Source organism: Leptonychotes weddellii, chromosome 2 (assembly GCF_054177405.1).
Source record: "Leptonychotes weddellii isolate Sample4059 chromosome 2, ASM5417740v2, whole genome shotgun sequence".
Lineage (NCBI taxonomy): Eukaryota > Metazoa > Chordata > Mammalia > Carnivora > Phocidae > Leptonychotes > Leptonychotes weddellii.
Window position 1 is genome coordinate 24,062,484 of NC_138370.1, and position 26,480 is coordinate 24,088,963.

At 42.5% G+C, this 26,480-nt stretch overlaps 1 protein-coding gene across 1 annotated transcript in view; it reads left to right on the top strand.

Moving 5' to 3' along the window:
• The first annotated feature begins 9,684 nt into the window (after nt 1–9,684).
• NRG1 (neuregulin 1) overlaps nt 9,685–26,480 on the top strand; it is a 953,340-nt gene continuing 936,544 nt past the window's right edge. Inside the window, exon 1 of the mRNA XM_081808837.1 lies at nt 9,685–10,423. Coding sequence (XP_081664963.1) covers nt 9,685–10,423 — 739 coding nt within the window. The remainder of the gene's footprint in view (nt 10,424–26,480) is intronic.

Sequence of the window (26,480 nt, forward strand, 5' to 3'; positions counted from 1 at the left end):
ATATCCTATACAATAAAATATACAGCTTAATGGATTCGTTTATTTTTGTTTTGGATCAGGCATTATGATTTCACTGAGACTTTATATTTACATCTCATATTTTCGGTGAGTCATTATGGGTTTGTCTTCTGATTGTTGGAGGCGGTCATGGAGAAGATGTGACCTCTGGTTGACCAGCGAGCTGGACCTGGGCAGTAGGAGGCTCCCCACCCCTTCCTCTGTCCTTGGAATGTATATTCGGCCTACTGTTCCTGCACTAGGAGCTATCTCAGGGGCCCAGCCTTGAGAGAGTAATGTGTTATTGTAATGGGTTATTGAGACCATCTTTGCTGTATATGTGACTGAACCCAGTTAAGGCCTCTATATAAACTCTCAAAATTATGGCAGGTGGGTGCAGAAATCTACTTGTCTTGTAGCTAGCTGCACAAGACAAGTCTCCTCTGTAAGTTCCCTTGCTTATTAAAATTGCCACTTCCCAATGTGGAGTGGTCTGCCTCTTTCTGTGGTCTCTCTTTGCCCTGCATATATGGGGGCCAGTTCTGGATTTTACCCTGAGAAACTCCTGTGGTTTTGGGCAATCATTAAGGCACTGCAGGAAAAGATAAGGGAAGAGACTTTAACTCTTTATCCCCGATTGGGCCTGTTTCTTACACCAGGGAAGATCTTAGCTATGGAAAAATGACACATTCAATAAACAGGGACAACAAATAGAAAGTTGTTTCTTATTTTGGTGGCATACAATTCTCAGAAGTGGCAGGGGAGGTTGCTCATTGCTGGCTTAGTGGCTCACCTCCTACGTCTATAAGAGGAAACCTTTGTGATGGTGAACTTTGCATTGGAGGTGCTGAGAACCCAGTGCTTCTAAGGTGCTAAGATTTGGCATGCTCTCACTTTCAGAAATAGTTTTTGAAAGGAAAGTCTAGGCTACCAGCTTTTTAAGAAGGCTTATGACAGGGCTTTTAGTAAAAACTATGCAGGCTCATGGGCAAAGCACAGAATTGGAAGAGCAGGATCCTCAGTTCTAAACCTACTTCTGAAAACAATCAACTTTATGATCCTGGGAAAGGGAAACTTTTTTTCTGAACCTTTTTATCATTTATGAAATTAAGAACTTTGGGCTAGACATCCAGGATTCTTTCCTGATCTAACATTTTGATGTGTTTCTGATTCAAAGCATAATCTAAAAGGGAAAGTTTATGACATTCTAACACAGCACCCCAGGTTAGAGAGTGGATAATAAAGTATTTATTTGTACCACTCTTTCATGAGTAGATATAGTAAAAACTGATGTAAAACCTACCAGTAGGGCATGAAGTTAATGACTACTCTTGCTCTGATCTCTTTTATTACATGTCCTTGTTTTTTAGGCTCCTACATTCCTCAACCTAGTAGCAGACTCTCTTCCATTCTGAGACTTTTACCAACACTGCAGACTGGAAGTTGACATAAAGTAATTGTGGTTTACATGGAGTTAGGTTTATGTTAAGGGACACAAAGTGTCCTGCTATCAGCATCTGTGGACTGTTCTAAAGCAGAACAATCTGTAAAAATCAAAGGAAAACAGAACTGACAGAATTGGAAGCATTCTATTCTCATAGAAAGATACGCACAAAGTAAATGGATTTTAATTCCACCTGAGTTCTAAACATCTATTTATTTTCTCTCTGTGTGATTGAAGGTGCCGTCTCTATCCTAACCCTTCCAAGGGAAGGATGATGTTGAGAGCATCCATGGTGAAATAAGCAGAAAATGGCCAAATTGTTGAGAACTTAGTGCCAGGATTGTATCTTTGAGTCTTACGATTCATAATCTGCTTTTTACTTCCTTCTTCCTTTGACTTGACTGGGGTGTATGTCACAGTAAAAGTTTAGAAACATTTTCTTTTACAAATATGACCATTTAATTTCCTACAAGTTTTTAAAAAGTTTCTTCCCGGGTTGGATTCATCCTTAAGAAAAATCTCTTAGAAATTTTAAGAATATCCATTGAATCCTTTTGGAATAATTGGAAAGAAAGCAAACATTCTGTTTACTTTTTTTTTTTTTTTTTTAAAGATTTTCATTTATTTGAGAGAGAGAGAGCACACACACAGGCAGGGGAAGGGGCAGAGGGAGAGGGAGAAACAGACTCCCCGCTGAGTAGGGAGCCATGCAGGGCTGATCCCAAGACCCCAGTATCATGACCTGAGCCAAAGGCAGACGCTTAACCAACTGAACCACCCAGGTGCCCAAATTCTGTTTACTTTTATCACAGAGAAAGATGGAACTCCAAACAAACTTAACCATCAAATCTCTTCTTTCTTCAAATTTGGCGTATTTGTAAATAGCAACAATAAGCTCCATAAAGTGTTGCTATAAATAAATAAAATGTATATTTCCTATTCCTAAATATCAGCGTATGATGAAATTTTCAAATCCATTTTTTGAGGGGAAATCTACAACTTATGTATAACGTATTTAGGATTTAAGTAGCATTTTTTTTTCTTTCTTTTTTTTTTTGATGGTTTGTATGTTATCTATTGATAGTGCCTCACTACTAATAAGGCATATGAGGGCGCCTGGGTGGCTCAGTCTGTTAAGCGTCTGCCTTCAGCTCAGGTCATGATCCCAGGGTCCTGGGATCGAGCCCCGCATTGGGCTCCCTGCTCAGCAGAGAGCCTGCTTCTCCCTCTCCCTCTGCCTGCCGCTCTGCCTACTTGTGCTCTCTATCTCTCTGTCAAATAATAAGGCATACAAAAGAAACTTGTGCTCAAGGAAAAGTGATAAAATAAAAATACTATTTGATCTCAACAACCCACCTCAATAATCTGCAGAATGATAAGAATGATTCCTTCTCTACCACATGGTATTGTGTTGTGTTATTAGTTAATCATAATATTAATAATAACATTAATATTCATCATCTCATTGTCCCCAAGGAGGGTACCAAGGAAGTCATATTAACATTGATCCCTATATTTCTAGCTCACTAGCTCCCATGGGTATAATTACAGGGTTATAGCTTAATATCCACATCCCCCCACCCCAGCTCTTCCAAAGTATGCTATGGTAATGGCTGGGCATTCCCACCAGAGGGGCTGCCACACTCGTGTGGGAACTAAATCTGCTATTCTTCTGTCCTATCTTCCTTCTAAAGAGCTGCTGTCCCCCCCCTTCTCTGACAAGGGCAATGACATTCCCACTGCTGGCTGTTTTCCCTTAGTTCCTTCAGAACACATCGACAGTGCTCCTTCTTCCCAGAAACGGAAAGCAGCCTTCCTTCCCACATTCTTTTTTCACTTTTTCACTTGAGTTCTAAAGTGACATGCACAGTGTGTGCCTTTCAGTTCTATAGTGCTCTTTATCAAAATGACCATTTCAGCTTTTACTTGTGATTCTGTCCCTGTGAAGAGGAGCCCCTGTTTTGAGCTAGCCTGGGGGACACATCCCATACCATCCTGTTTTCCATCCTCTTCCCTGCTCTGTTTCTTCCCCAGGTCCCTCCTTTGTCTTTCAAAACACACACACACACACCCCAACAAAAAAAGCAATACTTCCTTCCCCCACCAAAAAAATCAAGAACTCATGCAAACACGTGGGAGAGATGATGGGACAGACAGGATTGCCAGCCCCAGAGCAGTAATCATGGCTGACTCAGTCTAGACAAACAGTGGTATAACAAAGGTGCACACCAGAGAATCGCAGTTTGCATTCTATGATCGGGTTTTAAATAAGTGTCTTACAGCCTATTATAGAAAAGCACTTTCAAATGGTCAGATATGTCTAATAAAGGAGTAAGTGTCCCTGGGAAGTCATGAGCTTCTGACAATAAAGGCATTTAAGTAGACATATAACCAACTTAAAGGCAATTTCCAAAATGTGCCATCTTCATTACTAGGTTGGAAGATTCTTGAGGGCAAGATATCATTTAACCACTTTGTATTTTGCATAAATGAAATTTTAAAGATTTTCATGTATACTAAGCCATTTTATTTTTTATTTTTTTGAGAGAGAGAAAGAGAGAGAGGGCATGGGGGGGGAGGGGGAAAAGGAGGGGCAGAGGGAGAGGGAGAGAAAGAATCTTAAGCAGGCTCTGTGTTGAGCTTGATCTCATGACCCTGGGATCATGACCTGAGCCAAAATCAAGAGTCTGATGCTTAACCCACTGAGCCACCCAGGCACCCTAAGCTGCTTTAATTCTTGCAAGTGTCCTGTGAAATAAAGCAGACTATGCTTATTTAATAAATAAGAAAATAGGCTCAGAAAAGTCATGGTCATAAGGTTACAGGGCTGGTAAATAGCAGAATTGGAATATGCCCCCAGGCCAAATATGTCCCCAAATGTTACATCTATTGCCCAAGGCAAATGTCCAAGGAATGTTCATCTCTTGGTTGCCTGGTGAGGGCAGTTGCTTCTTTGGGGAAAGGAAGTGAACCTGAATGGGACTTCTGAATCGCCATACCTGACACAAAGTTCGATGATGTCTTGAATCACAAAAAAAGCAATCAGAAAATCCTTTTGGTTTCATTCTCTTTCTCCCCACCTCAGCTGGGCTGAAATATGTGAAATCTATAGGATTTCATGTCAGACCAAGTATGCAAATTAGCAGCCCTGGGTTCTGAGTTTCTTCAGAGCAGACACCTTTCATGTCTGTATTCTTGCCTTACGCCACATAGTATTGCCATTTTAGAATTATGGTATTAAATATACAGATAGAAGGATGGATGGATGGGTGAGCAGGTAGAGGTGACCAGGGCCCCCCAGTGCCTGTGCCTTAAGGGGTCTGGCCCAGGTCTTGAAGACTCATATTGCACCTGGCACTTAATGAAGCCTCCCTAACTTTCTAGCCACTCTGCAGTAGAGACATGTTGCCACACTGTTTCTCATGGGTGGCTTCTATGGGTCGATAATTCACCATTTCTTTTGACTTGCTCTTCTCTCAAGCCCAGCTTCTTGTTAATTGTGTCTCAATTGTTCTGGACCCTGTGTCTCTTCCAAGACAGGCTGCTAAGCAAGCAAAGCTTCTTTGGGAGACTGCAAATTCAGGACTCCAGCACCAGGAGTATAGTTAATTCATGATTTATGGTGAAGGTGTGCACTCTGAGTGCTATTGGTCAATGATGATAAAGTAAATGGCAGTTGCCTCTGTGGATTTCCTGTTGCCCCTTCAATAGCCACCATTTAGAAGTATTTAATCGGGTATAAAGTGCTGGGGGTGAGGAAACCTTTTCAGTTTGCCGCTGCCCTGTGGACTTCCTCTTTAGATTTTTTTAAACTAGTAAAACTATTTCACATTTACCTGCATAATTTTGTCTGTTCTTTTCTTAGTTGAGCAGATAAACTATGCTTAGGTAACATGATGACAATTGCTCTGAGTCCCAGTTTTCTTTCTGTTCTAAGTTAAGTCCTCAAGGAAGCACACAATTTTACTGTCAGTAAGTGCTTTAACTAGTCCGAAGAGATCTGCTGAAAAGCATCAGCCTCTCATAGCCAAGGAGGTATCCCACGTTTTCCTTTCAAAATTGAGATAAGAAAAATTCATGATGGAGGGGACACTGAATATTTGAATATAATGCGCGAGTATGTTTACGGCATTATTATGCTGTGTCTGTGGTTTTATAAGTTTATAAATTAAAGTTTATAAATTTTAAGTTTTGAGCTGTGGTTCTCAAAGTGTGGTCTCTCCACGAGCAGCGTCAGTATCACCCGGGAACTTGTTAGAAATGCAACATCTTGGGCTTCACCCTAGACCTACTGTATCAGAAACTCTGGGATGGGGCCCGGCAATCTGTGTATTTTCATACACAAGTGATTCAGGTGCACACTAATGTTTAAGAACCCTGGTTTTAGGCTGTTTACAAGAATGAGCTTTTTTTCTTTTTTTATCTTTTTAAAACGTTGGTGTGGACAAATTAAGTTGTCCCTTTTCTGAAAAGCATTTAAACACACTGAACAATTATTCATATCCTTTCTCAAACTTATGTTAATCATAGTAGAAATGCTATTTCCCTTTCATTTTAAAATAGGGGCAAAAAAGAATAACTAACATCCCTTCAGTATATGGGGTGCCCTCGAAAATGAGGACTCCGGTACAGAAGCTAAAATGAAATACGTAAGCAAAGCGTTCTTAGCAGTGAACTGTTCTCGGAAGGCCTACTTTCACGCAAAACATATCCACAAGAATTACCCCTTAACACCACTTCGCTGAGAGAGGAGGAGAAAATGTGGGAGTTAGGTAAAGACCTTTAAAAAAAATACATCTAAAAAAGTCATTAAAAAAACCAAACATAAGCAGCTTGTTTTTAATCATGCATAAAATGCTTTGTAAAACACGAAGAGGGAGTATCTGCAATTTAATGACTGTACGCCAGTGCTTTAAAATTTTATTGTTGTTTTTATTGCCTGGAATTCCATCTCCCTGTGACAGTCTTGGGGTACTACTAGGGTAATGCTCCGGGCTCCGGAGTGCGGTCATCACATTATTGCCATATCAGTCCGAGATTAATCAGCTGACATTGAGTGCTTAAAACTGGTTTAAAATAGGGGAATAGGGAAACTATGGTTCCCACTTTTTTTTATTTTTTATTTTATTTTATTATTTTATTTTTATTATGTTAATCACCAAACATTACATCATTAGTTTTTGATGTAGTGTTCCATGATTCATTGTTTGTGTATAACACCCAGTGCTCCATGCAGTACATGCCCTCTTTAATACCCATCACCAGGCTAACCCATCCCCCCTCTCCCCTCTAGAACCCTCTCCCCTCTAGAACCCTCAGTTTGTTTCTCAGAGTCCATAGTCTCTCATGGTTCATCTCCCCCTCCGATTTTCCCCCTTCATTCTTCCCCTCCTGCTATCTTCTTCTTCTTTTTAACATATAATGTATTATTTGTTTCAGAGGTACAGGTCTGTGATTCAACAGTCCTACACAATTCACAGCGCTCACCACAGCACACACCCTCCCCAATGTCCTCTAGTTGGGGAGATGGGAGTATGTGGGCTCAACAAAGTAAGAAGATCAAATGCGAGGAGGCTGTGGGACAGACTGCGAACGCACGGGAAGTGGTCACTCTGAGTATCTAGTATTTAAGAAAGGCTCCAGAGGACAGGTGGGCCTCCAAGGAGGCTTGCTGTCTATGGACTGTTTGCAGAAATGACCACAGTTCTTTCCCTTTGGGTATCTCTGCCCCTTGGTGATGCAAATTTTCAGCTCCTCACATTTAGAGAATCTATCCCTCCACTCCTGGATTTGAACTGGCTTTGTAAGCGTGGCAGTGACCAGGTGTCAGTTCTGACCCTAGGCCTCAAGAGGCCTTGCTTGCATGCTAATGGCCTCTCTCTTGGAACGTGGCCAGCTGCCATGAATAAGCCCAGGCCAAGCCTGTTGAAGAAAAGAGACCACATTCTTCAAGAGATGAGCTGTCTCAACGAAGGCCATCTGAGGCTAGTCAGCCCCGGCAGAGTCATCAGTGGGGCCAGCTGAGAACAGAAGAATCCCCCGACCTGAGCCCAGTGAAAACTGCCAACCAGCAGAATCCTGAGCTAAGTGAATGTATACTGTTTTAGGCCAACAAATTTTGGAGCGGTTGGTCATACCCCAGTAGGTAACTAGTACAAGGTCTGAAAGGTGGAAAGGAAGGGAGGAAGTGTGCGAGCCTAAAGTTGCAACTCCAAAAAGGCTGAGAGTCAGAAATGTGTGAGGTCAGGTCAAAGAAAAGTGAAGACACCTGGTAGGATTGAATGTCTGATCACTTTCTTTCAATAAATTGGTAAGAGCATCAGTGCTAAAGAGAACATATACTGGAGGCCAGACCTGCACTATTATGCTGCTACGTGGGGATCTTCTCTTGAAGCACACCATCAGGGCATAAGAAATAGGAATCCCCACAGTTGAAACACAATGAGCTTCAGGACCCTGTCCTAAACTGGACTTTGAGGGAGTGACACACTGTTTTCTAGCCACCTATATTATGTCAAGAAAAAAAAAATCTTTGTGGCTTATAATCCTTATTTTTATACAAAAAAATCTAAAACTTAAGTGACACACTTTTAATAAGCTGCTAGAAGCAACTTTCAGAATCCTAAAGTAAAAGATACTATGAAGAGTGCTTTTAAAATCTTAGATTCTGATCATATGGATTTATTGGCCATTGGATAACAACTTCAACTCAATTTTATGAGGTCATTGAATACATTTTTCACCCTAAAAAAGCATAAGAGGAAGTATTTTCTTTTAAATGCTGGAAATGTGTTCTTTCTGTGGAGTGGTACTTATTTGAAAAGAACATCCCTGGGGGATGGATTCTTGTTTTAAAAATAGCTCCTGAAATTTGGCGGGACTGGGTGGGGGAGGGGAGTAGGGTAAAGTTGAGGGGGTGGTATTCCGATGGAATATTTAACCTACAGCTCCTCAGGTTTGAGATTTCTGTTCCAGCAGTCATAGAAGCATCTTTCATTTCATTTTAATCATTCAACAAAGCTGACTGGTTGACGAAGTGCCATAAACTTTATACAAAATGGCCTTAATGAGCAACTATTTTATTCAAACCTTGCTCCTATCAGCAGTACCGCACATGTCCTAAAGTCATGGGGAACCAGGGATTTCAGGGGACGAAAAGGCAAGGGTAAGCAAGACTGGAGTGCCACACAAGGATGGAGGGAAAAGAGGCGTCACACCTGAAGTGCTCCCTGTGTGTGTGTGTGTGTGTGTGTGTGCACGTTTGCAGGAGAACGAGCGTGATCTAAAGTTGCTTTAATTTCTGCTTGTCTCCTGTGAACATGTTGCACCCTTTTGACTCTCAAGTACCCAGTTCACCCAAAACTTTTCTGAAATGAGGACCCACATCTCCCGTGTCCCTCTCTCCCTCCTCCGCCTGCCTCCCCCCGCAGTCGGGCGTCCTGCGCCGGCTAACAGGTCCCCGATTACTGAAGCGTCACCTCTCACTCCCCAGTAAATCTCCGCAGCCCACTCGGACTGCAGCCTGTTTGCCGCCCGGCCTCCCATTGCAGCAATCGGGGCGACCGACAGGGAGGAGGCGCGCAGGGAAGGCAAGACCGAGGAGGACAAACTCGCGGGCCGGGCTCCGGAATCAGCATGGGGAAGGGAAGTGCGGGGCGAGTTCGCACCACAGGTAAACAGACTGGCGAGGCGCAGGGCGCTGCCGCCGCCGCGGCTACCCAGCGATTTCCAGGCACGCAACTCCGCCTCCAGGGCTCTCTCCCTCGCGCTCTCGCCCAGCCGCTCGCTCGCAGCCTCAGCAGCCGCCGCAGCATCACTTCACACAAAGGACTGTTACCCGCTGAGCAGCTCCTCCACCTCCACGTCCTCCTCCTGTGACAGCAGCCCCGACAGCAGGGCTCGGGCGCGGCGGCGGCGGCGGCGCCGGGAGGACCTGTCACTCCCAGCAACCGAGGCGGTGGCAGTGGCTTTTTTTTCTTTTCTATTTTGCTTTAATTTTTTTTCCCCCTTATACCTCTTCGCCTTTCCGTGGTTCCACCCACCTCTTCCCTCCCTCCTCCTCCTCTTCCTCCTCCTCCCATAAACAACTCTCCTACACCGCCCCCCCAATAAATAAATAAAAGGAGGAGGGTAGGGGGGAGGAGGAGTGGTGTAGGGGGGAGGAGGAGAGGAAAAGGGAGGCAGCGCGAGAGAGCGAGGCAGAGTCCGAACCGACAGCCAGGAGCCCGCACGCACCTCACACCATGAGATGGCGACGCTCGCCGCGCCGCTCCGGGAGTGCGGGCCCCCGGGCCCCGCGCCCCGGCCCCGCCGCCCGCTCGCCGCCGCCGCCGCCGCCGCTGCCGCTGCTGCTGCTGCTGTGGACCGCGGCCCTGGCGCCGGGGGCGGCCGCCGGCGACGAGGCGGCTCCCGCGGGGGCCTCGGTGTGCTACTCGTCTCCGCCCAGCGTGGGCTCGGTGCAGGAGCTGGCTCAGCGCGCCGCGGTGGTGATCGAGGGAAAGGTGCACCCGCCGCGGCGGCAGCAGGGGGCACTCGACAGGAAGGCGGCGGCCGGCGAGGCAGGGGCGTGGGGAGGCGAGCGCGAGCCGCCAGCCGGCCGCCCGGGAGCGCGGGGGCGGCCCGCCCCGGACCGGCTGCCCGCCGCCAACGGGACCGTGCCCTCCTGGCCCAGCGCCCCGGCGCCCAGCGCGGGCGAGCCGGGAGACGAGGTGCCCTATCTGGTGAAGGTGCACCAGGTGTGGGCGGTGAAAGCCGGGGGCTTGAAGAAGGACTCGCTGCTCACCGTGCGCCTGGGGGCCTGGGGCCACCCCGCTTTCCCCTCCTGCGGGAGGCTCAAGGAGGACAGCAGGTACATCTTCTTCATGGAGCCCGACGCCAACAGCAGCAGCCGTGCGCCGGCCGCCTTCCGAGCCTCTTTCCCCCCTCTCGAGACGGGCCGGAACCTCAAGAAGGAGGTCAGCCGGGTGCTGTGCAAGCGGTGCGGTAAGTTCCTCGCCCCTCGGGGCGCGCTCCTGCCGGGCGGGGAGGTGGCGGCCCCGGCGCGGCGGGCACTCGGGGCCCGACGGCTGCAGAGCAGACGCGGGCTGAGGAGTTGAGTTTCGGGGTTGTGGACTCTAAGCGATTCTCAGAGAAGGTTTCGCGGATTGGATTCCACGGGCAGCGCCTTCTGCAGTTACCTGTTTCCTGGGCTTTGCCATTGGTGAGAGCCCAAGTTTGGTCCTCGGTTGGGGCGGCCTGAAACTTTTTAATCCCTTGGGGCTTCTTTCACCAAGTAGAATGGAAAGGGGCCGGCTGATTTCTTCTGAGTGCATCGTTGAACTTGGTTTTGGTTAGGAGGTGCTGACTATGTGTGGGCCGCCGTGTGTGTGTGTGTGTGGGGGGGTGGGGGGTGGGGGGTGGGGGGGGGCTTTTCCTTTGAAGGAGGAAGGGTGAGTCCGACAGGATTTTTTCATGCCTTTCCTTCACTTGGAGTCCCGAGTGTGGAGAGGGTCAGGGGTCTGGGTCTGTGGGAGCCCTCGCTGGGAAAGGACACTGCGCTGAGATTCGTCTAGAAATGTGACGGAGTTTTTGGCCAACTCCGTGTCCAACAGATAGGTGCCCTCTGTACCTCGTGAATGGGTGCATGTGAGAAGTATGAAGTTGGGGCATTTATTTTTGGTGAAGTCATCTCGAGAATTTTTGTTTTCACAGTATTTTGGTTTGGAGTATGTTTTGGCGCTTCAGTGAATCAGAACAGATGAACGTAGTTATGGAGCTTCACGTGTAGGCCCTGAAGAAGGATTTGGGAAGCTAAGTTGAGCCATCGATTTCCCAGACCTTTTCCCATTTTACCCCCGGAAAGTATTCTCCTCTGGTCTCCTTAATATGATCAGGTCTGAGAAATTAGCTGATTGCATTTCTGAGGTAGCATTGCATTTATGCCATTCATAAAATAATTTCTAGGTTTGAAATGGCTATATAGTTTCCTGATTACCATACAGTCACTAAAACATAGCAGGGTATCTTCTAAACCATAAATTAACATGATTACACCTCACAAATTCTAACATGCACTGTAGCTTTTCCCTGTGTCTTTATGTCTAATAGATGGTTGGGTCAGTTGAATTTTTACAAAACTCAGCACCATGCCATGCTCCGTCTGCCTGGGATGCAAAAAGTGTGTCGGTGCTTTTAAATTTGTATCTGATGATAGCCAATTATTTGAATTTCTGGTTGGCATTTGTGATGCTTATACCCTGCAGTTAACTGATACCTAACGATTTGGTTTTAATGACAAGAAAGAGCATTGCTCATCCACCATTTCCCTATTTTAACAATGCACTTTGTGTGCCAGGCCTGTTCAGATTGCACCACTTTGTGGACAGAAGCTGTTCTCAGACAGTGGTGCTGAAGAAGGCTGAGTGACGTTGGGATTCCCCGGGTCTGGCTGATAGATGTCACTGTAAAACATGGGAAACGCTCTGCTGGGAGCTGTCTTATTAGGGAACACAAAAGCTCAACACCATTGTACTGCAGCATGTGTTACTCTGTTCTAGAGTCTGAAACAAAAGCTTTGCTTTGAAGCCATACCATTGTCCAATTTTCCCCAGGCTTTATTATATGTAATTCAGAAAGGGTTTTGCATTTACCCCAAATCATGAGTTGTGAATCGTGTACTATACATGGTGGGAATTGATATAAAAGGGAACGTAGTTGGCAACGATTCCTAGGATAGGGGGTGTACTACTGGATTAGCAATGGTGTTCTGTGTTTTGACTAGAAATAAACGTCAGACTTCAGGGATAAAGTTCTTGTAGGCATCCAGAGGATATTTGGAAATGGAATATTCATGTTGTCTGGAGGAATACGATTCTGTGTTTGTGCCTCTAAGGGGAAAACCTTCAGGAAGGTAGTTTTGCCCTTTTGTTTGCCAAAGGAAATACATAGAAAACTGTGGCATGCTAAGCAAAGCAGGTTTTTTTTGTTTTTTGTTTTTTTAATGAACTGGAAATCTCCCTGCGTATAATTGAGTAGATTAAGAAATCATGAAGTTACTGCTCCAGGTTTGTGTAATTATTGTGTATATTTGGTGATTTTAGTGTTAGGTACTTCAAGGTAGGATGTTGAGTGAAACCTTAACTAAAATAGGTTTAGCTAAGGACTGACGGAAATCATGCTGAAAGTTTGTCTTGCGTTTTTATGAACATAGTAGTTATTGTACTATTGTGGGATAAAAGTTAAGAGTAGGAGCTATTTTATTTTATATAATATAAACTCAGTAAATCCATATCAGAATATTAGGTTTAAAAGTGTGTACGTGAGTGTGTGAAAACTTGTGAATTCTCCCCATTGTGTGGTTTCTGTTAACGATGTCATTCCAACCTACCAGGCAAAGGAGCACAGATTGGGGAAAAAAAATCTACAGAGAGAATAGGGACTGATTTGTCCTGGTTGAGCTGGTTCTGTGTGCTTCTGGTAAGAGGATTTCAGGGAGAGTGATGGAGCAGAGGGTTCTTATCTAATGACATGAAGCTGCCCTGGGGGCGTGACGGTTGTGTTCCTGCCTGAGCCATGACGCCAGGCTGGAGAGGGAATATAGCAAAGTCATTTTGCGATATCATACCCCGGGGAACAGTTTCCAGCTCTCATGTGCTCAGCTGCAGTGTTGTTTCCTACAAGTTGCTTACTGGTGTAGAAACTACACATGCAACAGATTAGCTTTAGGGTTGAGCTAATAGAAGTCTTCCCTGAATTTTTTCTCTTTTTCTTATCTCATCTAAGATAAACTCTTGAGCAGTGTCTGTATAAGAAGTTCTTTCCTGAAAAATGATCTTTTGAAACAAACTGCTTCTGTGTTTTCTTCTCAAATACACTAATTTCATAGCTTGTTTGCTTTATATTTGAAGTTTGTATAAATTACATACACTTCTTGTAGTTATTTAAATGCTTCCCAGTCTTTGCTTTTTCTCTTGCTCACTGAACAAGCTAAGAAATATTTTTAGGTTTTATATTAATCGGAATGCAAAATAATTTGCTGTTCAGTTAAATTTCTGTTATTCCAGCAAATCATTGTTTGATGCACTACAACTTTACTTTTCAAAGCATTGCAGTTATACTAGGCAGAAAATGATCTCCAAAAACGAGTAAAAATACTTATGTTGAATAACCTCTATAATTGGGCCATGCAAGATTTGTACATCGTCGTCTTTCAAGCCAAGGTAAACGTTCGGTATATCCCGTAATACAGAAATGTATTGATAACATAAGCATGTTTATCAAATATTTATGATAAATGACATTTACCTTTTTTAATATCCTCAATAACTGTTTAATAAAGTGAGCTGACCTTATGGTGTTATGAAGATGACAAATGCTGCAGGGATTTTTCAGCCAGCACTGAAGAAAATAATTCTTAATAAAAGCTATATTAAGTAGCAATAGGAACAGATACAGCTTGACTGCTTGTATTTCGTAAATACCCATGTAAATTTAATCTCCCAAGTGTTTGTGACTGCTCTCTTTAAACTGTATAAATCTTACTGTTAAAAATCTGTACTCAAAACCCTTCTTTCTGTTGAGGAGAGAAACTGTATATGTACTTATTTCTATTATAATAAAAAAGGGAGACCAAGATCGGTCATTTGGAAAAACAACTCCTTAAAATAAAAATGTTTTAAAAGGGGAATTTAAATATCTGAAGTGGAATGTTTTATAAGCACTAGGGGATAGTTCTCATCATTTGTGGGAGATCCATAAGTCCTTGGAATCTAGGGAAAGTTTTACCATATGTCTTAATGTATTAGGTAAGACCGGGAAGCTTAAACAGCACCGAGGGGGCAAAACAATGAGCTGTCCTGCTGGCCTGTATATTTATAGCAAATGAGAGCAAAAGATGTGATTGGGCAGGTGATTGCCCTTGTCAAATGTAATCTATTCATTGTTCAGGGAATCTTCTTTCCTTCAAAGCCCGTTTTCTTCTTATTTTTTTCTTACTTATAAACATAACATTTTTTAAAAACCTATTTTTAAATTTCAGTGACCATTTATGAATTGGCCAGATGTCCAAAGACCTTTAAACTCTCACCTGCCCTTAGTACTTAGTAATACTTAGGTTTTTGGTTTGGTTGTTTTTGACATGCTTAAATGATACGAAAATCTTCTCTTTACAGGTAGGTCTTACTGAATGAGTATTTTGATTAGCCTTATATAAATAAATGATAACAATGAAAACAAAAAGCATATGATGAAAAACAGCAGTAGGGATTCATTGACCGTTATATTCGTTAAAAGTAAATGAACAGGTATGTAACGAAAACTAAAAGTAAAAAAATTAGGGTTCCTATGACTAATGCAGTTTGTTGCCAAAAACAATAGCGTAACATGCTTTAGTAAAAGTTTTCATGAGAAAGTGAGAACTAATTTTTAATGTTCTTATTTTTAAATAACAGAAATGACTTTTTAAGTAACAGAAATTTTCTAACTTTGTGCATGCTCATGTTACTCTGTGCTCTTATGTTATCATAAAATTTAAGTTAATATTCAAGTAACATTATGAAAGATAATATGACCTAGCTACTCCCCCAAATATGGGTCACTTTGTAACACATAGCAACTGATGAGTGACACATTCTGCCATACTTTTAAATCCAAAGTTGAATTATTTGAAAGTTTACACAATACAGACTTACGGCTTACTGACTTGAGGTAAGTGCTAGTTGAGAGGTTATGTTTTCATATTGCTTCGTGCCGTGGTATGCTTGATGCAAGCCTGTTTGAAGGTTTGTACCCAAATGATCCATACAAGTTGAAGTAGATAAAACAAAAGAAATTTTGGTGAAGTTGAAAGGTTAAAATGGGTTGACTCATCTCTGTTTGGCATAGATCCAAATATTAGGAAAAAATTCCCCCCACTTTAGACTTGCCATCAAGAAATCCTCGAGAGAGAGATACATACGTGGTAATTTACATTATTTTTTTTAGTCTTTAAGAGAACCAGGATGTTTTTCCCTATGGAAAATAGTGTCCTTGCAAACTATGTCCTAACCTTGGTTCACGCCATTAGGACCTAGTAAGATTTTTATCTTGTTTTTCTTAACCAAAAAAAAAAAAAAGATAAAAAAAAATAAAAAAGAAATTTAGTTTACCCACAGCTTGGATGGTACATGGGAGACAATCCTGCCAGTTCCTACCTGAGGCTCCATATGTGTATTCCCTTGATCTCTGTTTCTTGTGTGAGGACACTGCAAGGGAAGGCTTTAAGTAAACAATGAGGCTCATGGGTGGATCCTAGTCTGTGAGAGACTGAAGCATAGGATTGCTGTTCATTGTTACAATGATTAGCCTTCTCTTGACACCTTGGAATTCAACTGCCTGGGTCCAAATATGTCAGACTGAGATCTTAGATCACAATACCGTGAATGTAGGTGGTCTTTCTGTGTCCGATAGACTCTTTCTATCATCTCATGAAGACACGGACAGTAATCTGCATTGTATTTCAATTTCAGAAGTTTTCCTCCCAAAGCTCAAGGCTGTGGCTTTGGATATCTGCCCCGGAATGCTGGGGACTGGAAGAAAACAGCTCGGAGTGGTGCATGATTCTGGAGCTGGTAGCCAGATTTAGGATGTAGTGCTGGGCCAAGATAACCTGGAGGAGGGAATTGTTTCTTTTCTCTTTGCTCTGCTGTGCCAAAATATGTAAGCCAAACTGAACCTGCAAGGGGATATTCCTGACGAGGGCACTAGGGTCTTGGTAGTGGGCACATCTGGGAGCTCAGAGCACGGAGGGGGCGTGATAAGAGAGGTGAGGCATTGTCTGCTTTGCTAAATTTGGAAAGCTCCAGCAATAATACTGCCATCCAGTCTGGGAATTGCCATTGAGGTGAAGGAAGCTAAAAAAATTGAGGGGCTAACTAAAGCCCTGTTGTTCTAACTACCCTTCATTGAGTTTGTATCTTTTTCCTCTCTTTGATAAGCACATATTATTTGGTTGTTATGTGTAGATTAAATACTTGTTAAATAATTAAAAGAATAAATGACAGAAGCACCCCAGCTTGTTGGATAGTAGCAATCATTGTTCAAGGCCAAATGTTGAAAGAAGAAGAAAAAAAAAAACAAACCGAACCCTTTCTGGTTCTTTGTCTTCAGGTCTCTTATTTGGTGAGATGAGTATTTGTAGGAAGTAGCATTTTGAGCCTTATCCTGCCAGGACACTGTTTCCTCCACTCACCACCCCGAGCCCACCTCTGGATCCACTTTTGGGCTTCAGAGAAAGGTGGTTTAATTTCTCAAAATTGGTTTCTCCTCAATTATTTTTGGATGATATTTGTTCTGTGTGGTCTATAGCTCCAGCTGGGAGAAAAAATATGCCCTTGTTGTAAAGACTGACAAGCACAGAAGGGATTTTGAATAGTCAGTGAATCCCTATTACTCTTTTGAGCAGACCCCCTCCCACATCACTCCAACTCCTTTTGGTTACTAAGTCTCAGTACTCAGAAATTGTATGTTTGCCCTTGATCTCGCCCCACAGGTGTTTAGCCACCTCAGTCATATAAGTTCCGTTCTTGTAACTGAAGATGGGAAGGAACTGCTTGTATCCCTAATAAGTAATAAAAAAGATTTTGGATGAGCTACGTTTCGCATCCCGCCAGCTCCTGGTTAGGCTGCAGGTGGGATGGCACCTGTCCATTTGGGCTCCAAAGAATAATGAGCTCCTCTTCCGTCACTGTCTCCACCGGCCCTGGAGACACCATGGGCCATGATGTGTTACCAGGGAAGCAGCAGATGCAGTGGTAGCATTTTCCTCCACTTCAGGGAGCATCCTGGCTGCACCTCTGTACAGAACATGGCAGCTGTCTATGAGGAGGAGGAGGATGGCTGTGTTTGCCTCAAAGAGAATTTGTCGTCAGACTTTGCCCTTGGGAGGTGGTCCTGGCAGTGAGGGCTCTTTGGTGACTGCCAGGATGGAGATGTTCTGCTCAGAGTGGGGGTGCTCCTGGTCCTGTCATCAGCACAAAAGGGCCACAGCTTCGAAATTTCCCAGGCTCTTTACCTCTTTGCAAACCCGGACAGCCCTGAGATGCTGTTCCTCCCTTGTCTTCATTCCTGTCTACCAAGATTGCTTGCATCTTGTTCTCAGGATCACTAGCAACTTTTCTTTCGTTGGAGCAAGAATTTATTAAAAATTCTAGCCTTTTGGACTCTAGTCTAATTCTGGTGAAGTTTCCCCACCCCCCCCCAAATTATGGAAACATAAAATTTACCATTTTAACCATTTTTTTTTTAAAAGCGTGCAATTCAGTGGCATTAAGTATTCACATTGTTGGGCAGCCACCCCCACCATCCATCTCCCTAACTTCACCTTCCCAAACTGAAACTCTGTACCCTTTAAATAACTCCCTATTCCCTCCTCCTCCCAGGCCCTGGAAGCCAGCATTTTAAATTTTATCTCCATGAATTTGTCTATTTTAGGTACCTAGTATAATTGAATCATACCGTTTTTGACTTTGTGACTGGCTTATTTTACTTGGCATTAATGTCTTTAAGGTTTATCTGTGTTTTAACGTGTGTCAGAATTTCCTTCCTTTTTAAGGCTGAATACTATTCCATTGCATGGATGTGCCACATTTTGTTTATCTGTTCACCTGTCAGTAGACCTTCCGGTTGCTTCTACCTTTTGGTTTGTAGGAATAAAGCTTCTATGAACCACAAGCATACAAATAGGTGTTCATGACCATGTTTTCATTTCTTTTGGGTGAATACCGGAAGTTCACTTGCTGCACCGTACGGTCATTCTAGGTTTAATTTTTTGAGGAACCACCATGCTGGTTTCCACAGCAGTCGTGCCATTTTCCATTCCCATCAGCAAGACACAAAGGTTCCAGTTTCTCCGTGTTCTCTAAGGTGTGTGATTTTTCTATCGGCTTGATATCAGCCAACCTAATGGGGGTGAAGTGGTAGTGAACCGTTTTTATATTATTTTCTGTTCAAAGTTAGTGCCTCTAATTACACTGTCATTAATAAGAAACAAAAGTGCTCAGAAAACAGAGGCCTTCATCTGTTCAACTCTTAATTTACCCAGCATTTAGGCTCCTGAATCCGAAGCCACCAAATTAACAAAATTACCACAGGTAATAGCTTAATAAAAACCAATAAAAGATTTAAAGAGTAGACTGGCCTTTGGTCACCATAAGAATATTATATTTGTCTTCATAATGCTATCAGCATGGTCTAGAAAGGCACTTCATCATATTTGGAGTAGTATCAAAATCTTTTAATTGATTTTATTTTTCATTAAATTTCTATCCCCCCCTAATTTCCTCGTTCTACTCTGTCCACTGCTCAAAATTGCCTTCTGTTAAACACTGCACTGGAGCATGAGTCCTTCCAAAATGCTACTCTTATTAGAACTTTCTTTGCTCAGAAACTTCCAGTGGATATATATAGTTAACTACAGATCCCGATATTCACTCTCTTCCTTACTCCAAACCAAGCCTACTCTTTCTCAGTTTTACCGTATGAATGTTTTTATCCAGTCTAACTGTGCTATGAACTGGCCATGCACTTTCCTACTCTTGTTTTTACGTAGGCCATTTCTTCTGCCTGGATCTGCATCCTCCCTCATTTCTGCCTGTGGAAATTATGTCTCCTTCAAGGGACGGCTCAGATCCTACTGCTTCTATGACAGTCCCAATGATCCTGTCAGAGTCTTTGAACACAGAGCACCTTTTAACTGCATGCTTGATACATGGTGCCATTACAGATTTCCTTTACACTATCTTGTTCTTTTTTTTAAATGCTGTTTTAAAAAATTTTCTGTGTATTGTCTTGCCTCACTCACTGACCCCAGTATCCTTGCGGGCAGACACTTGGGGGCAGGGGGTTGGTCCTCACCTTATTCGCAAGTGCAAAGTGCCCAGAGTCAGGAGAACTGCTTTCCACTTCAGCTTTGTAGTTTCATACCTGGGTGCTTTGGGTACGTAACTTTCCCTCTGGCTGTCCATTCCCTAATATGCAGAAAGAGAGGGAAGAAGTAAGATGCTTTTTATGGTTCATTCAAAGTGCATCTGGTCCTCATTGAGAAATGACCCAACATACAGACCACTTCCGCTACTGCTCCTGGAGCTTTTCTCTTCCTCTCTCATTTTTGCATTGTTCTAAGGAGGCTAATTATGGAAAAACAATTGTGAAACTTTTAGACATTCTGAAAGGGCAGTAGGAGAGCTTAATGAGAGGGGGAGCCCTCAGGAAAGAGTGTCTCCTTCTCATCTCCCATAGCTTTCTGCCTCCACTGTCGTTTTGGGTCATCGTGTTACATTGTCTAAAAGAGTAGCTGTTAGTTGTATTCATGAGCATGGTTTTTTTCCAGAAGCAAATACCTCTTCAGGCTTGTCTTTGAAATTATGAAGTATGATTAACAGATTAATCCACCACTGTAAATTTTTAGAGCAAGAAGGTTCAGGCATTTGTTTCAGTAAAATGAAAAGGAATGATTCAAAGTGTGTTTTATTGTGAATTTTAATTTATTTTAAAATGTAAATCTGGCACTGTTTTAGGTTCTAATAATGAGCACTGTTGTGGGGATGGATGAGGCCAGCATGAAGAGATGGGAAAGCTTGTTTTAAGCTGGATGGCAGACCTTCTGGCGATGGTGGGGAGAGCATTTCCATCTTGATGCAGGGTTGGGGGGAAGAGACTTTCTCAACTAATGATTCTCGTGGTTTTGGCAAGAAAATAATCTGTCTTAGTCCTTTTATGAGTAGAACAAGCAATGCAGAAACAAGTTGTCAAACGGGGAATAATTTGATCTGACTTTTTAAATTACTGCAGGAAGAGGCTTTGGCAGTTGCCACAGGGCCAGGCAGGGCAGGACTGAGCCTGGCTACATCCAGGTCTATTTTTTTTTTTTTTTCCGTTCAGTTTGGTCTCCCTGAACCCCTGGTGAATTCATCTACTCCAGCGGGACCCAGTCACAATTTATTGTGACACCTAAATCCGTATCTCTAGCCTAAACCCAATTTTTTGGCTCCACATCCATATATCCAACTACTTACCAGATAATCCACCCAAATGTCCTAATATGTTAATAGTGAACATATTAAATGGTGTCTCATCCTCTCCCCTGCCAGTCCATGTGTAAATCTGTGTTCTAATATTGAAGTTACTACCACAACCATTATAATCCCTACTATTACTACCAGTGACTTTCTGGATTGACAGCTTCTTTTGTGCCAGAGTGGCAGGTGCTGATCTGAATTCATGTAACCCCTCACCATCTGATAGCATCCTTGTTTTCTTAGTTACTTCAAACTGGAAGCCTCTCTTTCTGCTCCCTATCAGTTTGGGGGATTCTGCCTCCTTTAACAGATCTTCTCTCTCCCTTCTACCCCCAACTTCATTGTTTCTGCAGTGACTCCCATTCTTACTGTAACTGTAACAACCTCTTTGCTCATGGATTCTCCCCTTCTTAAATTCGTTTTCTATGCTGTTGCTGGAGTGATCTTTCTGATACAGAAAAGATCATACTATATCCTTGCATAAGGCTCTTTAATTGCCACCAGGATAAAATCCAGCCTCCTGAGAATGGCATATAAGGCCTTCCAGCTTTTGTCCAGGTGTTCTTATCCAGTTCCTCCTCGTGCCTAGAACCCCATGCCACATTGATGGCCTTGCTCCCCATGCGCCAAGTGGCTTTAGGTCTCTGTGCAGGCGCATATATTGTTCCCTTTTCCCAGGATGGTCTGCTTCTCTGCCTACCTTTTGCTACCTTTGCTATCTCTCATTCTCAACCAGGTCCTTCAGTGGGAGAATGGTTAAATAAAGTATGATGACTTAGGGATATGGTCACAGTATATTGTCAAGTGAAAAAAGTATATTATTGTACAATATGTGTATGATTACTTTTATCTATCATCTGTTTACTTCATCTGTCTTGTCTCTTTATCCTGTGTGTCTATCTAAAGAGACATGAAAGCCTGGGAAGTTACATAACAGAAGGCTACATAGCAGTTGGGCATTGGAATTATTGATGTTTAGAATTTTCTTCATTTTGTTTATTTGTGTTTCTAAAGTTTTTATAATTAATGTGTATTACTTTTTAGCAAGGAAAAGCAATAAATGCTGTTCTTAACATTGACTTATAATAAGAACTGTGTCTTATTTAAGGTATTTTGCCCCTCTAGAATATTGCCTTCCTCATAGTAGATGTATTTGTTAGGGTAGGCTGACTGCTGTAATAAATGGTACCCCAAAAATGTATAATGGCTCAGATGCAATAGTTTATTTCTGACCAGTGTGTGGACAAAGCATGAGATGTTCTAGTCTTTACTTTGCTGTGAAAGAGACCTGTGCATAGCTGAACCTCACTTTTGGCCAAATTGGTTGAAATAGGCAGGGTTCCTGTTTGTGATGGTCATTTTATCTTTAATAGCTTGGCTATCTGAAAAGTGGACAAATTTGTCTTCTGCTTCATTGCAGTGGGAGAGCCCAAGAGGTATGTGTGGGGCAGATCATAACAGCCATCTATGTTTATTGTAGATAAATAGGATGGATATTAACTACATGTTCTTCCTTGAGCTCAACTTAACATTTGTAGGTTAGTTTTGCAATAAATCTTGAAAGTTTAACGCTCCCTATGTCTGGTTTCATTCAATATCATTGAAAATGCAGAGGGTGAGGCCTCATTGACGTGTCTTTCACTAGCATGTTAGGATGCTTTTTAGAGCTCCGTGTTTAACAAATCATTTTGATATAGGGACTGTGGAGAAGTACTCTCAGGCTTTATCACTGCTGACTTAGCTGGGTTTCATGATGCGCATTTCTTCTTAGTAGGATAAATTAAAATGGCTGATAAAGCTGCCCGTAAAAGCAAAATTGTTAGGTTAAACTTGCCCGGTGTATTAAATGTATTGATGAGTGATCTTTCCCCCATTTTTAATCACTTTTATTAACTTTTCAGTAGTTTTATTTCCAGTAACCTGCTAAATATCTGTCATTATGTACTCAGTAATATTTCTCTTTAAAATACTATTGGGAAGTCCATGAAAATGATTGAGGTGCCAATATCATCCACCTACTTACTGAATGTAAGAATTGTTGGTGATTTTATGATTAACTGGGTGTATGCTTGTGCTTCCTCTGGGTAACCCAGGAGGAAAAGGAGCCAATTCATAACCGGTGAATAGAGAGACAAGAATGAATGCTTTTGAGGCTGTGTGAAATATTAGCCTTTTGTGCCTCTACATCATGCATGTTATTATTATTTTCTCAATCTTTTTAATCAAATATTAAGAAGATAAAGAGGATACTTAAAAACTGTGTGCGAAGTATAAAGAATAATGATATATTTGTTATGCTCTTCTTCAGTCTCTTCTTTGTCATGGTCTATTTGGCTTTGTAAAGTTTTTGAGTTCCCAGTGACTTGAGGCATGTCTTACCTGCAGGTCAATTGGGGGACATGTCTGTTCATTAAAATGGATTAGAGATTCATCATTAATTTGCCCCGTATCTTTTGTAGTCAGTTTGTATGGCCCCAAATCCTCTTCTGTTCTCTTAGATTTAGGTACTCCTGACCTGTGAGAGAAACTGTAAGAGACCATTCTGAGGATGGTGTTTAAATAAATTATGAGAATCATGGGCTCACTAAATCACTGCAGGTAACTGATAGAAAAAGAGAAACAGTGAGTGTACTTCATGAATTTACATATTCAATAAATATTTATTTGGCATCTGTTATTTGCTAGTCTCTATACTGATTTCTGGGATCACGGTGATGAAATGAGACTTGGCTCTTTTCAAGTTAACAAGGTAGAAAGAACAGTTACACAAAGAATTTTAGGATAGATATTTACAATTGCACTAAGCTTTCTAAGGGAAAAGTACAAGGTACTATGTGAACATACAACAGAAAAATCTTTTAGTTTGAAAAACACAGGAAGGACTCCTTGAGAATGGGGCTTTTCTGAAGGGGGTAAGGAAGAGGAGGGGGAAGGTCATGTCCAGTTCCTGAAGCAGGGATGAGGGACAGCAGAGAGGAGAATCTGTGCAAATGAGGGAAGGATGAGATCTGAGAGGTAAGGAAAAAAATATGACCATATCTGGACTTTCAAGGATTCTGGACTTTGTCCTAAAAACCTAGGAAACCACTGCAGGATTTGTAAGCCCAGGAGTTATAAGATTTCCATTTTTAAAATATCACAAGTGGCTCTTGTGCAGAGTGAGGACTGGAAGGGACCTGTGGTTCATGCAGGATGCTCAGGTGGGCCTGTAAATGAGATTAGGATGTAGGCTTGCACTAGAGTGGGAACCGTAGGCTGCAGAGAAGCAAATGGATTTGAGACTACCTCAGAGGCCTCTTTTAGTCCTGGCTATGAAGGTGGATTGTTTGTAGAGGGATGGGGGGGGGGCAGGGGAAGGAGGAGGATGGCTCCTGGGTTTCTGGCATGGGGAGTATTGCAGGCAAAGGAGCATTCGGTTCCTTGTGTTTTTGATATATCCCAGTGGAAATGCCAGGTAAACACCTGAAGGGTGGAGCTCACAAGAGCAGTCGGGGCTGGCTTTATGAAGGTGGGAGTTTTGGACAAGGACATGATTATTTCTCTCTCCATGAGAGTAGGTACACTTGCTTAGGGAACAGTGGGTAGAGGATGAGGTAGAGCGAGTAGAGAAGGAAGCATGAGGAAGATCAACCTTTAAAGATGAGGCAGAGGAGAGAGGTGACAGGAAAGGAGCATCCAGGTAAGTGAAAGGAAGGCCTAAAATGGATTTGGGATGGAAAAAGTGAGTCTGGGTCTGGGTCTCTAGAAAGTCGTTTGGGAGAATGGGGAAGGGAGGGCCCAAAGCAGCATTTCTTGAGTGCTGACCACTGCCAAACACTGCATTTAAAAGTGTGTATTGTTCCATGATTCATTCATGGAACACTACATCAAAAACTAATGATGTAATGTATGGTGATTAACATAGCATAATAAAAAAAAATAAAAGTGTGTATTTTTGATAGCAAGTGCCAGGGTGGAGCCCAGACAGGGGTGGGCTGAAGTCCTCTGACCAACCTATGGATTATTAAGATTTAGTTTTAGTAATACTTTTATTTAAACAAGCAGGAAGCCATTTTAACAACTCTGACTTTTTTTTTTTTTTTTTTTGCATGGAGTTGGGAAGAATCTCTCAAATCTATATTTGAGAGATATAATGGGTAGTTTGTACAAAGATATGATTTTTAAAAAATCACATTAAGTTATATATAGTGTTACTAAAATGTTGCTGAAGGTCACCCTTTTATTAGTGTTTTTGCCCTTAGATAATAATCTTTCCTGGGGCGCCTGGGTGGCTCAGTCATTAGGCGTCTGCCTTCGGCTCAGGTCATGATCCCAGCGTCCTGGGATCGAGCCCCACATCGGGCTTCCTGCTCAGCGGGAAGCCTGCTTCTCCCTCTCCCACTCCCCCTGCTTGTGTTCCCTCTCTCGCTGTCTCTCTGTCAAATAAATAAATAAAATCTTTAAAAAAAAAAAAAATCTTTCCTATGTACCATGGAAGCCACTTCGGTGACAAATTGTTCAGATTTTTCTTGACACATTGACTTGTGAACGAACTACTGTGTAGTAGTACCCAGGTCCTATGGGAATTTAATGCATCGTCACATCAATACTTGTGAAGTGACATCTATCAATCAAATTAAAAAAAAAATATTTGAGTCAAAAGGTCCTTGGACTGTGTGTTAGGTTGACAGAGAGCTACCTTTATCTGAAGCTATGCCTGAGCATTTTAATGCACAGTAGTCAAGAAACGCAAAGTTATTATTCTGACAGTAACTGAATGCATTTCTCCTGCCCTTCCACATACTGTCTTCTTATTGAAGATTCCCAGCTGCTGAATCGATAAATTCAGAGCGATATTTGCATAAGGAGTTTGAACCGTCATGGGAAGAATGGTTTTGAATTTCCTGTTTTCATTTGTTTCCGTTTTGTGCAATAGTAGTGTTTTCATGCAGTGATTTTTATATTGGGTGTTCCTAACTGTAATGCAGTGTAAATAAGCTGGGACTCCTATTTTTGAAAACCATATATTATAAATCAGAGGAAATCGGGAAAAGTTTGAAAAGGAAATCTCCAAAACATAGGAACAAAGCTCCGCAACCTCTGACCTTAGCAGATTCTCAGTCCAGTTCATCTTGGAGAACCATAGATGGGGTTTTGGGCCAGATTTTCTGATCTTGGACAGGCTAGTGGTTTGCAAAAATGGTTTGCAGACTAGAGAATGGAGATCCCTGGGCTAGACTCTTGGAGAGAATAATTCATTTGGTCCAGAGAGTGTGTCCTGAAAATCTGCATTTTTGGAAATCTTTCCAGGTGATTTTGGTGTGCACTTAGGTTTGGGAGCCCTGAGACCCTGCAGTCATTAAGGATTCTTCAACTACTAAAGTTGAGATTCTCTGGAAAATCAGAAGATGGGTAAGAAAAGAGAGAGAGCTTACTGAGTTTCTATTATGTGCTGAACATTTTTACATGTTTTGCCTCCTTTATTCCTTAGCACCAAGGTATGTCATTTTATTTCAATTTTAACCCAAGATTCAAAAAGGTTTATAGAACTTTAAAGGTCACACAGCTGCCGAGAGGCATTTATTTGCATTCAGGTCATTTGGTTTCCTCTGTTAGAACCATGACAAGGTTCAGGACAGTGCAGCCTGATAGAATGCTAGTTGTACCGTCCCTTGAGTGAGGCTGTCTTGTCCTGTCTGTCACAGTGGGCACCCAGGGCTACCAGTAAACATTCCTGTTGATCTTTAAAGAGTTTCTGGGTGAGTGATTGTGTAGGGAGGACTGGATGTGTTTTGAGGGTATTGAAGTCAGACCTACTTGGACAAGGCTACGTCTTCAACAGCCTGCAACAAACAAGCCAGGCATCTCTGTATCCAGAGATGACATTGTGCCTCTAAAAGGTCTGTGTTAAGTTCATTGTCTGAATGAGGAAGCAACACACATGAACGTTGATATTTCTCCAGGAAGGGAATGAGACACGGTGAGGTCCAGTAGAAGAAGAGCTGGAGCCTGGAGTGGACTTAGCATTA